This window comes from Heloderma suspectum, chromosome 8 (genome assembly GCF_057233095.1).
Source record: "Heloderma suspectum isolate Gila_16-S chromosome 8, 16-S_ref, whole genome shotgun sequence".
Taxonomy (NCBI): Eukaryota; Metazoa; Chordata; class Lepidosauria; order Squamata; family Helodermatidae; genus Heloderma; species Heloderma suspectum.
This window is the reverse complement of record NC_139465.1, coordinates 5,960,330-5,973,933: the sequence shown is the minus strand read 5'-3', so window position 1 is coordinate 5,973,933 and position 13,604 is coordinate 5,960,330. Positions and strand designations below refer to the sequence as shown.

At 46.1% G+C, this 13,604-nt stretch overlaps 1 protein-coding gene across 2 annotated transcripts in view; it reads right to left on the bottom strand.

The window, feature by feature from the left end:
* Positions 1–13,604, bottom strand: part of GSE1 (Gse1 coiled-coil protein) — a 426,514-nt gene that overhangs the window by 21,689 nt on the left and 391,221 nt on the right. The window contains exons 5-9 of one of the 2 annotated variants that reach the window (XM_084812825.1): positions 7,185–7,372; positions 6,232–6,432; positions 4,688–4,879; positions 4,264–4,586; positions 2,814–3,141 (exon numbers count right to left, since the gene is read on the bottom strand). In XM_084812825.1, the coding sequence (XP_084668951.1) occupies positions 2,814–3,141; positions 4,264–4,586; positions 4,688–4,879; positions 6,232–6,432; positions 7,185–7,372 (1,232 nt within the window). The remainder of the gene's footprint in view (positions 1–2,813; positions 3,142–4,263; positions 4,587–4,687; positions 4,880–6,231; positions 6,433–7,184; positions 7,373–13,604) is intronic. The other variant, XM_084812826.1, reaches the window with a different exon arrangement.

Sequence of the window (13,604 nt, the reverse complement as noted above, 5' to 3'; positions counted from 1 at the left end):
AATTAAATAAATAAATAAATAAATAAACCCCCAAGCAAGGCATGGAGGCAAGAGCCTTCTCCAATTATGGTTCCCCAGCAACTATATGCAATGGCTTACTGCCTCTGAACATTCAGGTTTCATTCAACCATCATGTTATTCCCTCCTAGAACCCAGGGTCACCCTATGAAGCTGACTGCTGGGAGATTTAGGATAGTTAAAAGGAAGGGCTTCTTCACACAGTGCATAGCTGAACTACAGACTTCTCTACCACAGGATGCAGTGATGGCCAGCAATTTGGATAGCTTTAAAAGGGGGTTAGACAAACTCCTGAAGGAGAAGGCTATCAATGGCTACTAGTCTTGTTGGCTACATGCTACCCTCAGTAACAGAGGCAGTGAGTTTATGTACACCAGTTGCTGGGGAACATGGGCAGGAGGGTGCTGTTGCGCTCATGCCCTGCTTGTGAGTTCCCAGTCGACAGCTGGTTGGCCGCTGTCTGAACAGAATGCTGGACTGGATGGACCCTTGGTCTGATCCAGCAGGGCTCTTCTTATTTTCTTCTCTTCTCTTCCCTACCTTACCCGACCCCGTTGCCAGTTATATAGGGATGGGGAAGGGGCAATGTGGCTGAGAGTCCTGCAAAGCTTCGATTTCTGTTTCTCTGCCTGGGTGCTTTCCATCTGGCCTGGAAGACAGTGGCTGTGTTTAGGGGTTGCTGCTAGGGGCATAATTTAGTTTGGATAACATATACTGTTTTTCCTACTGTTGGAATTTGTTTTTGTATTTCTATCGTTAGGCCTTCATATGAATTATTAGTGGATTGTTTAATGTTGTAATATTGAATGTATTCATACAAGTTGTTTTGCTCTATTGAAATGTTCTTTCTGTGACTATTTAAATGTTGCTCATACGTCTTATACATTGTTAGTGAATTATCTGGAAACATTATTTCATTATGTGTTGTTTTAATACGATGTTTTAAGCTGCTTTGAGCATGGTTTGCCATGGAAAAACAGCATACAAATAAAGTGGTGATGGAGGATAATGGTGATGAAGGACGCACTACTCAGTATCACTACTGAGGCCGATACTTTTAGTTAGCTGCAGACTCACATGAGATCTGTATGGGTTCAAAATGAGCAAAACAGTGCCGGGGATGGGGCGGGGAAGCCTTATGCTCTAATGGCACAAAGGGAATGGCACCATGAAAACTTCCTTAAATAACTAGCGTAAGGACAAAAACTGTTAGCAGGATAAATATTGCATGTGATGAAGCTGTGCATTTAACAGCTTCCTACTCCAGGGCACTCTTCCTCCCATGCGGCGGAGCATCGCGTTCAGACTGCTGCCTCAATCTGTGATGTAGCTGCTGTGGAAGTCTCTGAAAGAAGAGTTTGCGGCAGACAAAATTTAAGGTTGGGGAATCTTGAAAAGGACACCAGCATGACTGTCTTCCCTCCAAACTCCTCAAGGACATATATTTTATGTATCTATTAGGCACTCCTATTCAGCTTCTCTGCCACTCAAAGTGGTATATAACAGGCATAAAATAATTCACTAGAGCAACGTAATTACCCACCATTTCTAAAAAAGCAAACAACACATCCTTAAAACATCAGGACTGAGGGGTGGGGAAAGTTCCCCAGTCAGCCAATAAGAATGGAACAATGGGTCTGTTGACCTACAATGGCTCCTTAACGGCTTGCCTGGGCTGCACCCAATTCCATTATCCAATGGATTAGCAGCTACTGGACTGTGTGTTTTCAGCAAACAGCCCAAGGCCTTCCTCCATGTACGCATTAGAGGTGACCTTGCGCTGTGCAAGAGGACGATGAAATGATAACTGGACACTGCCATGCTTGCCAGCCATCCACTCCTCCTTATACCTGATTAGCTCCTCTAATCCCCTTTATACCCAAAACCAATGATGGATCCAACGGCAGAGCCAAAGGGATGAGTCCAGGGAGTGCTGCCCAAGTGAGCGGCAACAGAGCAAGAAAGACAGTATCAGTCCACCCAGAGGCACAAGCAGTGCGGGAGCAGGCACTGGCAGAGATGTTATGTTTCTGTGCAAAGTTATGCTTTTACTCCCTGACACCCACTTGGAATTTGTTACTCTCCATACCATGCCCAGGAAAGCGATGGAGGGTCTCTGACGGTGGGCTGGCAGAAAGATATTCACTCTGCAGTGGCTTGATCCTGGACCCCCAATGTCTACAGTTGAAAACATGCGCCAGCGTGGCTGGAGAGGTTCCCATTGTGTTCAGAGGCAACCAGCTTGCTCCGGGCCAAGCAGACGATGCGGCTCTAGAAGCCAACTGCAGACTCTGTCCCCCGCTCCAGGACCACTCGCTGAAGGCCAGCAAGTGCAGCACCAGCAATGCTGCAAGCCCTTCAGATCTAGATGTCTCCAGCCCTGTCCCTGCTCCCTCCCATCTGCCAAAGATGGCACCGATCAGTGGCAACTGTCTCAATGCCGCCTGGTCACCATCAGTTGGATGGAGGCCACCATGCTCATTCTGCCCAGGCTTCCAAGCAGCTGTCAGACGGCGTTAGTTCATGTCTGCTGAAATTCAGGCAGAGTCTGGGCACAGGAAGGTTCCAAGTCTCGTTTATCCTTCTGAGGCGGCAATTCCCCGGGGGGCAGGCGGGCTGTCCCCTGCAAAGCAGCCACCTCAGCTTGGATAGAGACCCGGGTGTTTTCTGACCTTCTCAGCCCCACAAGCTAAATAGGGACAGAGAGTAGCTAGCTAGCAACATTCCCCTCTCACCAAAGGGCCGTCGTTAGCTGAGAAGCCAATGCAGTCTCGCCACTGAGAAGCGAATCTTACCGGGGGTTCTCTGGCCGGTGCTCCACGTCCATCTGTCCAGGCGGGCGCCCAATATCCAGGTGTTGCTCCAGCACCTGCTGCCGGAACTCTGACACTTGGGACTGGCGGTCCTCCTTCTCCTGCCGCAGCCGCCGCTGCCGCGCCAGCCACTTCTCTTCCTCATTGGTGCGCTGGATGAGGAGGGCCGTAGCTGTGCTGCTTCCGGGCAGGGGGAAGATACTGTGGTTGGAAATGAGGCTGGGCACTGGATGGTGCGAGGCAGACGACTGGTGCAAAGGATGCTGGACTGGCTTGGGGGTCTGGAGAGCAGAAGAATCCTTGGATTTCTCTGCAGGAAAAAAAAGATGCAAATGCTCACAGGCAAAATAAACGTTGGGATTCAGTCTGGTCATAGCGTATCTGTTCCATTTGAAGACAGCAGCAGGATAATGGAGAACAATATCAACCATGCAGTAGCTGTGTGTATGCCTGTGTTGGCACTGTTGTGGGACTAAAACAAATGGCAAAGTAGGGAAGAACAGTGTAGCACAAGTCCTACAGGGCTGCTATGATACCCTACAGCCAGTGCAGAAAGATGCAGAGCACATGGACTGTTCATCTATGTCCCGCAAATCTGTGCGAAACCACAGGCCCATGCCTGCTTTAATGGAGATTGATACTCGTGCTATTGAAGGGGTCTCTCTTGGCCACGAGAATCTCCATAACCCTTAAACAAAGCTGTTATTCAACACTCCACACGAATATGAAAAAGCCACCTTCCATGTGCAGATCTCATGCTTTAAGTAAACTTGCATATATTTAACTTAATGCAGGGAACTTCATACAATGTTCTGTAGAAGAGGAGAATGGAAGAGGGAAGAACGCTGACATTAGATGGCCAATGAAGGACAGAGATCTGACAGAAGAACCACTGGAATCTCTCAGCTTGTTTGAAAGGTTTTATCAGAAAGTGGCCGCACATTTTAAAGGGCTTCTCCCTAGACCTTGGGGCAAGAGGTATGCTCTGTGTGAGTGTGAGTGCTTTAAAAAACATCTTAATGTCAAATTCTACAGCAGAAACCAGATTCTTCATGTTACTGGAAAACCTATGGATGTGCAGAATACACAAAGCACAAACAAGCTACTAGGGCTGTGCAACGATTAATAACATGGTGTATGCAATGAAAACAACAAGATTTTTAGATAGATGGATGCTGCAAGAACCTGTGTGGAAAAAGAACACTTCAAACTGTAAAACTATCCCACAAGCACGTTTACTGACAGTGACCATCACAGAATCAAAGATAGGACCACAGTGGGATCAAGACCCATAGATAATCAATTCTGCTCAGGCTTGCTTAACACCCCAGGACCAGGGACTAAGTCTCAGCTTTTTGCTGGCTATGTCATATCCATGGCAAATAGACTTGGCCACCTCTGAATCTGAAAAGGAAAGCAGCGTCAGAATCACCTGCTCGGTTTGGCGTTAGCTGCTCAGATGGTTTGACACGCTCCTCTGGAGGGTGGCTCCTCAGCCCATGCAACTCTGACACTGGTAGGAAGGGGCCTTCCATGGCTTTGACAATGCTCTGCTCTTTTTCCCGGGCTCGCTCGCGCTGCCTCTCCAGTTCACGTTCACGTTCCCTCTCCCTCTCTTTTTCCCGCTCGCGTTCCAGCTCCTTTTCCCGCTCACGTTCCCTCTCCCGCTCCCTCTCTCGCTCTCGCTCACGATCAGCTTCCCGTTCTCGCTCCTTTTCTCGTTCCCTCTGCCGTAGTTCCTCATCCATCTGCAACCTGCAAAAACCAAGGTAACAGCAAGGCTCAAGTAAGCCTAGAGGGGGAAGCTTCCGTTTCCTCCCTGAAATCTCCAAGATGATCTAACAGTAATTCCATACCTCTCTGCAGTCAGACTGGATATGCGTTCGGATTGAAGCGCAGAGAGGGACGAATGAGACAACTCCGTGGGATACCTCACTCCAGACAAGTGGAGGTGCATGGCTGATGGATGAAGGGGTGGGAGTGAACCAGGAGTTGGAATTGGATAGAAAGGTGAGCGCAGAGCTGAAAGGCAGTAGGAATCATCCATCCTGGAAAGAAAGGAGTTGTTAGTCTAAGAAGTCACACCACTTTTTAGCTATGGTCAGTAGTCCTTTTTTCTATCCAAAAGAAGGATTTGCTGAGTGGAGAGGCCCTCACTGGCCCAAGGTCCCTCCACTGGTCACTGTGGCCCAAGAAGACAGACTAATCCATTTTGTGCCATCTACTTCACTATGGGAACTAAATTAATTGAGTAGATGCTGGTATTAAAAACTACCAGTGTGAACCCCCCCAGATGGGGTATAGCATAGGACTATGCCTCCAGTTTTGGATCTGAAGTCCCATAGCCATTGGCAAGGTTTCTGGCTTTGGAAATGAATTGACGGTTGGAGCTATCAGCTAGGCACTGCTGTCCTGGTCCCTATGAAATCAGTTCTGAAAGACAGGTGGCCCCCGCAGGTAAGAGAACAAGTCCCCTTTCTTCCCTTACCCCATTTTTATTGAATACATTTGTATTCTGCCTTATCAATAAAACTATTTCAAGGCAGCTAACATAATCTTAGCAATAAAACACCAACATGGAAACTACAATAATAAACAAAGAAGTAGGAGAATAAAACCATACTAAAAACATGGTTTTTAGTAAAAACATACTAAAAACAGGCAGAGTAGGAAGGCATCATAACCTCAATTAAAAGGCCTGGGGTAAAAAACAAAACACACACACATTTTCATGCAGTGCCCCAAACTCATATTGGTAGACACCAAGCACATGGCCCTGGAAAGGGCATTCTAGAGCTGGGGCATCCTTACAGAGAAGGCTCAGTCCTGGTCCTCACCCTCCTAGCCCTCAGTAGGTGGAGGTACCTAAAAAAGGGCCTCTCCAGATGACCTCAAGGAAAGGACAGGTTCATACATACACAATATCCATCCTTATTCCCACACAAATGCTATAAATCCAAATATACAGCCTCAGATACATGGCAGACGTGCTAGTCACAAAAAGCTGGAGGCAGATTCTTAGGTTCCCCACAGGTTCTCTTACAGACATTTGTGCTCCAGATCTCAGCTCTCCATGGGCACAGCATGTCTTGCTGGCCAGGGCATAACAGAAGCTGTGCAGAGGCAGGCGCTGCTCAACAGGACTGCATTCAAAGAACAAATTAATGGCCTGGCATCAAAAGTCCTGCTGCTGCTTTAAGTGATTGCCTGTGGTGCTTTATTAGAGCTGTGCTGAAGCCCTTGGAGAACCCTTCACTGTGGGCAAGACCTGTTTATTAACAGTGGTTCCAAAGGACACGCTTGGGTAACTGCCCAAACTAATCAGTCAAAGTCTGGACCCCACACAAGGCAAGGGGTGGAGTGGACAAAGTCCTTCTCTTCTAGGGCCTCTGGTTCTTACCTGAAGGCCGGGTGAGGAAAAGGATGGTGAGCCAGGTAGCTGGGATGGTAGTAAGCAGCAGCAGTGGCTGGATCCAGGGTGATGGGTGGCAGGGAGGACATGCGGAGCTCCTCGGCTGTATGATAGGGCCGAAAGCTTCGCAGGTAGTCTTCTGTAATCGCGCTGGGAGGCACCACGTGGTGGACAGGCCTCTGGAGGCTGCTAAATGGAAGGGGGGAACCAGTGGAGGGAGAAAGTAGTTCAGGACATGTGCAGCAACCCTTCTGCGTATGCGTCCCGCGGGGCCTGCATGCACCTGGTCAGGGAACCTAGCCGCACAAGCCACCGAACACTTCTGCCCAACCTGCACTGCAGTCCATATGCAGAAGGAGCCAGTGCCACTTGGCCAGGGCCATGTTTCATGCTCCCTGTTCAGCAGCAAGGTGCCAATCTGTGCCATTTCACCTTCAGAACCACAGCTGTTCAGCAGGCTGAGTCGTCACAGCTGTCCCCCAGCTTCTCACGCAAACTGTAAAGCTTCAGCCATTTTCAAAAAGTCCAGCATTATTAAGGCTATAACCCCCCACCCCACTTGGTGAATCTCTTATTAAACTGTATGCCTCGGAAGGCTGCATGGTCCCCCTCCACTGGGTTACAGGACACATCTATTCTAGACAGATTCCTTTAAGGGGATGGAACAAACAGCAGTATGGCCATCTCTCCAACAGTAAGACTCATTTCCTTCTACCATTCCCCAATGTATTACATGGAAAATGAGCTAATGCTACTGCAATTGAAAATGGACTTATGGAAATATTGTGCAAAGGCTAACATGTGATTGTGCAAAAAGACCTCTAAACAAAAGCAAGCACATGGGTGAGGCAGAGACGTTTGCACTTTGGAGAGGAAGGGTCTGTCCCTCTAGCACATAGACATTTCTCTTGCCCTCGTACACTCTCCACAGCATTACTTACTTAAGAGGTGGGAAGCGGGAGTCCTGAACAATGGAGTTGGGGGGGATCCCAAAGGAGTAAGGCGTCCCAAGTAAGTGAGAAGGAACCGACGGGCCACTGGCTTTCTCCTGGGGCAATGGTGCCTCGGTAATCAGGCGGTCCCTGTTGCTGCTGCTGTTTCCACCGCTACTTCGTGACCCAGCTTCTTGCTAAGAAGGGAAAGGAGCTCATGAGCAACCATAACCCTGCAGTGCACCCTAGGAAAACTGGAAGGGACACAACTGGAAGGGACACAAAGAGCACAGATGGGCAGAGGTAGACACGAGTTCAGCGCTACCTGCTGCAGAGGGAGATGTTTATCTATTTCTCATCCATTCAGTAATGCACTCCTGGGGGCTACTCCCCTATTGTAAGCCAGGGTGTCAGCGCTCTTGCAAGCCAAACAAGGGCAACAGGAATCCTGTTGTGATCAACAAGAGTACTACTGCGAGCCAAAGAAACACTTATGTCTTTTCTGATCTGCAAAGCAATTTACAATCCTTATTATGCTGACCCTTGCTACATCCTGCCAGTATTCCCATTTTGACAGACTGCAGACCAACGCTGAGAAATACTGTCTAGTCCAAGGCCACACAAGCAGTCTGTGGTCCAGATAGGATCAAAATTCTGACCAAACACAAAATGAGAAGGGCAACTATCAACAGTTAGTTGAAAGCAATGGGACATACTTCCATGAAACATGGATTGCATTGTCAAGGGCATTTGCACATGTGAGACATACAGTGGAAGAGAGGAGGAGAGACATCTTTTATGCAAATTAGTATTGTGGACAATGTAGGCTTTACATACACATTACAAAATGACTGAAGCAAGAACCTCATGGGTGCAAATGAACTTAGACAATTAAATAGAGTTGTACCTTTATTATCAAACCATGTTATAGAACACTCTGCTCCTAAACTTATTCATTTGGAAGAAACTCCAATTTGATTGTAGCAGAGTGTACTTCCAAATAAATGTGCTTAAAAGATTATGGACGCTTCATGTGCGGAAGCCCAACATGGAGCCTGCCAAAAATTGTTTCCAAGTGCTCTACACAGTGACCGTAACAGTTGAAAGCTACTTTCCATGTTTCTTCAAACCTGATCTTGTAGAGAGGTCTTGAATTTGCTTGTTGAAACATGAGGTCTTTTCAATATTTTCAACTATGGATCACATCAGATCCAGGGGTCTTAGAAGCATGAAATAGGGACATTTATAGAATCATAGAACAGTAGGGTTGGAAGGGGCCTACAAGGCCATCAAGTCCAACCCCCTGCTCAATGCAGGGACCCAAGTCAAAGCATCCCTGACAGATGTCCAGCCTTGTCTTGAATGCCTCCAGTGTGGGAGAGCCCACCACCTCCCTAGGTCATTGGTTCCATTGTTGTATTGCTCTAACAGTCAGGAAGTTTTTCCTGGTGTTCAGCCGGAATCTGGCTTCCTGTACCTTGAGCCCATTATTCCGTGTCCTGAACTCTGGGATGATGGAGAAGAGATCGTGGCCTTCCTCTCTGTGACAACCTTTCAAGTACTTGAAGAGCGCTATCCTATCTCCCCTCAGTCTTCTTTTCTCTTCTCAAGGCTAAACATGTCCAGTTCTTTCAGTCTCTCCTCATAGGGCTTTGTTTCCAGTCCCCTGATCATCCTTGTTGCCCTCCTCTGAACCCTCTCCAGTTTGTCTGCATCCTTCTTAAAATGTGGTGCCCAGAACTGGACACAGTACTCCAGATGAGGCCTAACCAGTGCTGAGTAGAGGGGAACTAGTACTTCCCAGGATTTGGAAGCTATGCTTCTATGAATGCAGCCCAAAAGAGCATTGGCCTTTTTTGCAGCCACATCACATTGTTGGCTCATATTCAGCTTGTGAATTCCAAGATCCTTCTCGCTTGTAGTGTTGTTGAGCCACGTATCCCCCATCTTGTAACTGTGCATTTGGTTTCTTTTTCCTAGGTGCAGAATTTGGCATTTATCCCTATTAAATTTCATTGTTATTTTCTGCCGAACACTCCAGTCTATCAAGATCACTTTGAATTTTGTTTTTGTCTTCCAAAGTATTAGCTATTCCACCCAATTTTGGTTCATCTGCAAATTTGATCAGCATTCCCTGCACCTCCTCCTCAAAGTTATTAATAAAAATGTTGAAGAGCACTGGGCCCAGGACTGAGCCCTGCAGTACCCCGCTCGTTACCTCTCCCCAGTTGGAGAAGATCCCATTGATAAGCACTCTTTGAGTCCAATTCGGTAGCCAACTGTGGATCCACCGGGTCGTTGTTTCATCTAGCCCACTTTGAGCTAATTTGCTCATCAGGATATCATGGGGCACTTTGTCGAAAGCTTTGCTGAAGTCAAGGTATGTTATGTTCACAGCACTCCCACGGTCCACAAGGGAGGTGACTTGATCAAAAAATGAGATCAAATTCGTCTGGCAGAATTTGTTCTTGACAAATCCTGTTGGCTTCGGGTCATCACTGCATTGTTTTCAAGGTGCTTACAGATGGATTGCTTTATCATCTGCTCCGGAATTTTCCCAGGGATTGATGTCAGACTGCCTGGTCTGTAGTTCCCAGGTTCCTCCTTTTTACCCTTTTTGAAGATAGGGACAACATTAGCCCTCCTCCAGTCATCTGGCACTTCACCCGTCCTCCATTATTTCTCAAAGAGAATAGACAGCGGTTCTGAGAGTTCTTCTTCCAGTTCCTTTATTACTCTAGGATGCAGTTCATCTGGCCCCGGAGACTGGAACTCATTTAAAGTAATTAGGTGTTCCTTGACCATATGCCTATCGATCTCAAGCTGCAATCCTGCTTGCTTAGAAGTCACAGACAGTAACTTGATTTTTTAAAAAGAATCCTCAAAGACAAATTTCAGAATGTAAAAACTGCAAGAGTTTAGAATGGAATTCTGAGATGTTGCCAAAATGCGTACAAAATATTATTTCAGATCTACTGCTTTGTTTTATTAAAACAACAACAACAATTCTGACTTTGCTGGGAAAAAAAGTGGGACCAATCCTGACAAGCTTCCAATCTATTCTGAACTGATATCCAATTGCAGTTGGCAGGCAACATGAAACTTTCCTATTGGCCAGGCATGGTATAAATACTGGGAGCCTGACCTTCTATTCTTGCCTAGTGAACATATTTATTATTTTATTTCTTTATTTCTTACATTTATTTCCCACTTTTTTTTCCTCCTTGAGGAACCCAAGGAGGCTTACATTATCCTCCTCCTCTCCATTTTATCCTCACAACAACCCTGTGAGGTGGGTTGGGCTGAGAGTCTGTGACTGGCCTAAAGTCACCCAGTAAGTTTCCATGGCCGAGTGGGGACTAGAACCCGGATCTCCTGACTCCCAGTCCAACACTCTAGCCACTGCGCCCCTCACAACATAATTTCAGCTCAGTGCTGGCTCTGGTTGTAGTCTCAAGGTCCTGCAACTGACTCTAGAAACTCAGAAGTTGGCCTTGAAAGTGACACTAAGTCGTGAGACTCAGCACCTTCTCAATAAAGAAAGGCTCAAGTGCTGGGGGGGTGGGCGGAGTTTTGCTGGGTGGGGGAGAATGATCTTAAAGATTGGGGAGATTATGAGAGAGGTTTATAAAATATATGGATGGTGTGCAGATTTTTTCTCTCTCTCTCTGCACGAGTTCTCAAGGTCACCCAATGAAACTGATTGGCAATAGATTCAGGACTGGCTAAAATTTCATTTCATTTATTGTACTTCTATACTGCCCCATCGCCAAAGCTCTCTGGGCAGTTCACAAAAATAACCCCCCCATTAAAATACATTATATAAAGTATAAAACCATTCATGTCATGACATAGAACAAATAGCACACACAACAACATATATCTAAAACAATGTAAAACCATCAGCCAGAGACAATCAAAGAGACTCCTTATTTGCTGGCAAATGCCTGGGAGAAGAGGGCAGTTTTAACCTGGCACTGAAAAGATGGCAATGTTGGTGCCAGGCAGGCCTCATCAGTGCATAAATGGGGGGCCACCACCAAGAAGGCCCTCTCCCTTGTTGCCACCTCAGAGGAGGCCCCTAGAGGAGGGCCTTAGATGCAGAGCATAGTGTATGGGTTGGTTCATGCTGGGAGAAGCATTCCGTCAGGTACTGTGGTCCCAAGCCATGTAAGGATATATAGGTCAAAACCATCACTTTAAACCGGGCTTGGAAGCATACAGGCAGCCAGTGCAAGCAGGCCAGAATCAGTCTCATATGTTTGGATTAAGTTATTACTAAAAATTAAGTTATTTCCCCCATATTGCATCCTTAATTCATGGAATTTGCTCCCACAGGATGCAGCTTAGTTGGTTTGAAAAGGGTATTAGACAAACACATGGAGAACGAAAGGTCCACCAACGTCTTTTAGCCACAATAGCTAAACCGAGGGCTCTTGCTTACATATCCTGCTTGTGGACTTCCCAGCAGTATTTGGCTGGGAACAGGATATTGGAAACAGGCTTCTGACCTCACAAGGCTCTTCTTGTGGGTCTGTTTTGGAGCATGTTTTACAACATGCCAGAAATATACATTCAGTATCTAGAGAGACTGTCCTATGTTTGGACCAGCTGCAGCTCTCCCCGTCTTCTCCTCTGAAACACAGATTCAATGCCAGCCATTCCTGGAGTGAGTCTGGCATCATCTGGGATGGCAGCTGCTTACATGCCATGCTGGATATCCTGGCAATAGTGATGCATGTATGAAGAGCAACAGAGGGCATTAGGAAGCTGCCACTGCCACTGGGGCAGAGCAGATTGGTCTGTGACCAGCCATTCCCTGAAGTGGCCAGCCCGGGCATCAGCTGCCCAGGCAGCTGTCACATCTATTCTGGCAACACCAACACAAGAAGAAGGAAACAGGGGAAAAGAGATAGCAGCATCTGGTTTGGGCTTGCATGGTAGCCTCTGCTCCCATCATCTTCAGGACTCAATACAGTCCAGATGCTCCTTAGGCAATCACCAGTGACAGGGAAGGAGAAGAATCAAGTCCTGGCCAAAGGGACCAGATGGTTGAAGAGCTGTCTTGAACCAGAAAAACTAGGTGAGACATTTTCAGGCAACTACCACATGAGGGCACATACCTACTGTCACTGGCTTCATGCAGCAAGGAGAGGACAATTCCAAGAGGGGGCAGGTCCAAGTTACATGGGATGAACATGTCAATATGACTTAAGATTTCTAGGAAAGCCAAAATAGATGGCCAGGGGACAGAAAGAGATTCAGAAAATGTATTTACTAGTTGCCTATCATATCGTGAGACCATTCAAGTCTAGTGAGGATACAGAGTTATTCCAGAGAAAGTAATATCCCAAACACTGCTCAGTGTTTTATACCAATTCATTTAAATATATGTAGATATTAATTTGCCCATTGCTTCATACTGATGCCAAGAGGTGGCAAAGATAAGATGCTGAGCATCAAATTGCCCAGGCCAGTTTGAAATTGTAGTTATCCAACATGGAGATTTCAGCAATTCACATAAAAGTTTAACAAAATACCATGAAGGATCTGAAAAACTAGACTGGTCAATCTGAGTTCAATGCCAGGGATGATATTAGTTTGTGAAGGAGTCAATTTGTAAGCATCTTGATAACAATGCAGTGATTAGTATGGATGAAGCAAATTTGCTTCAATGGGTTCAAATTAAAAGAAAGGGGATTTTGACCAAACCATTGGAATAACTTTCTGAAAGTACAAAGTGCTTGTCAATGGAACAGACTGCCTCAGAAGATAGTAGACTATCACTTTTAAGCAGAGGCTGGAAGGCCACCTATCAGCGATACTGTAGCAGTGGATTTCCTGCATTGCCAAGGGGTTAGGCTAGATGACCTTTGAGGTCCTTATGATTCTAAGATTCATCAAGAATAAATCCTGCCAGACTAATAATTTCTCTCTTTTTAAATATCCCATTATTAGGTTAGTTGATAGTGGGAATGCTTTGAATGTCATTTATCTTGCTTGCAGAAAAATATTTGACAAGTTCCACAATACTTTGGTGAGCAGAGTGGTTAAATGTGAGCTGGATGATAATGCTCATCAATGGATCCTCATCAAACTGAAGGATGGTTTTTAGTGGTGTGCTGCAGGGTTCTGTCCTGGGCCTGGTACTCATCAACATTTTAATCAATGACCTAAACGAAGAGGTAGAAATAATACTTATCAAGTTTGTGAATGACTGAGAGGGATAGCTAGCAACTCAAGAGACAGGAATACAATTCAAAATGACCTTAACAGAATGGAACTGTAAGCCAAAACTAAGAAAAACTAAATGCAACAGAAACAATGCAAAGTTCGACATTTAGGTGAAAACGAAACTGCAACAAATGTATAAATATAGAATAGGGGGTGATAGAAGTGCATGTGAAGGATCTCAGGATTGTATTTTAT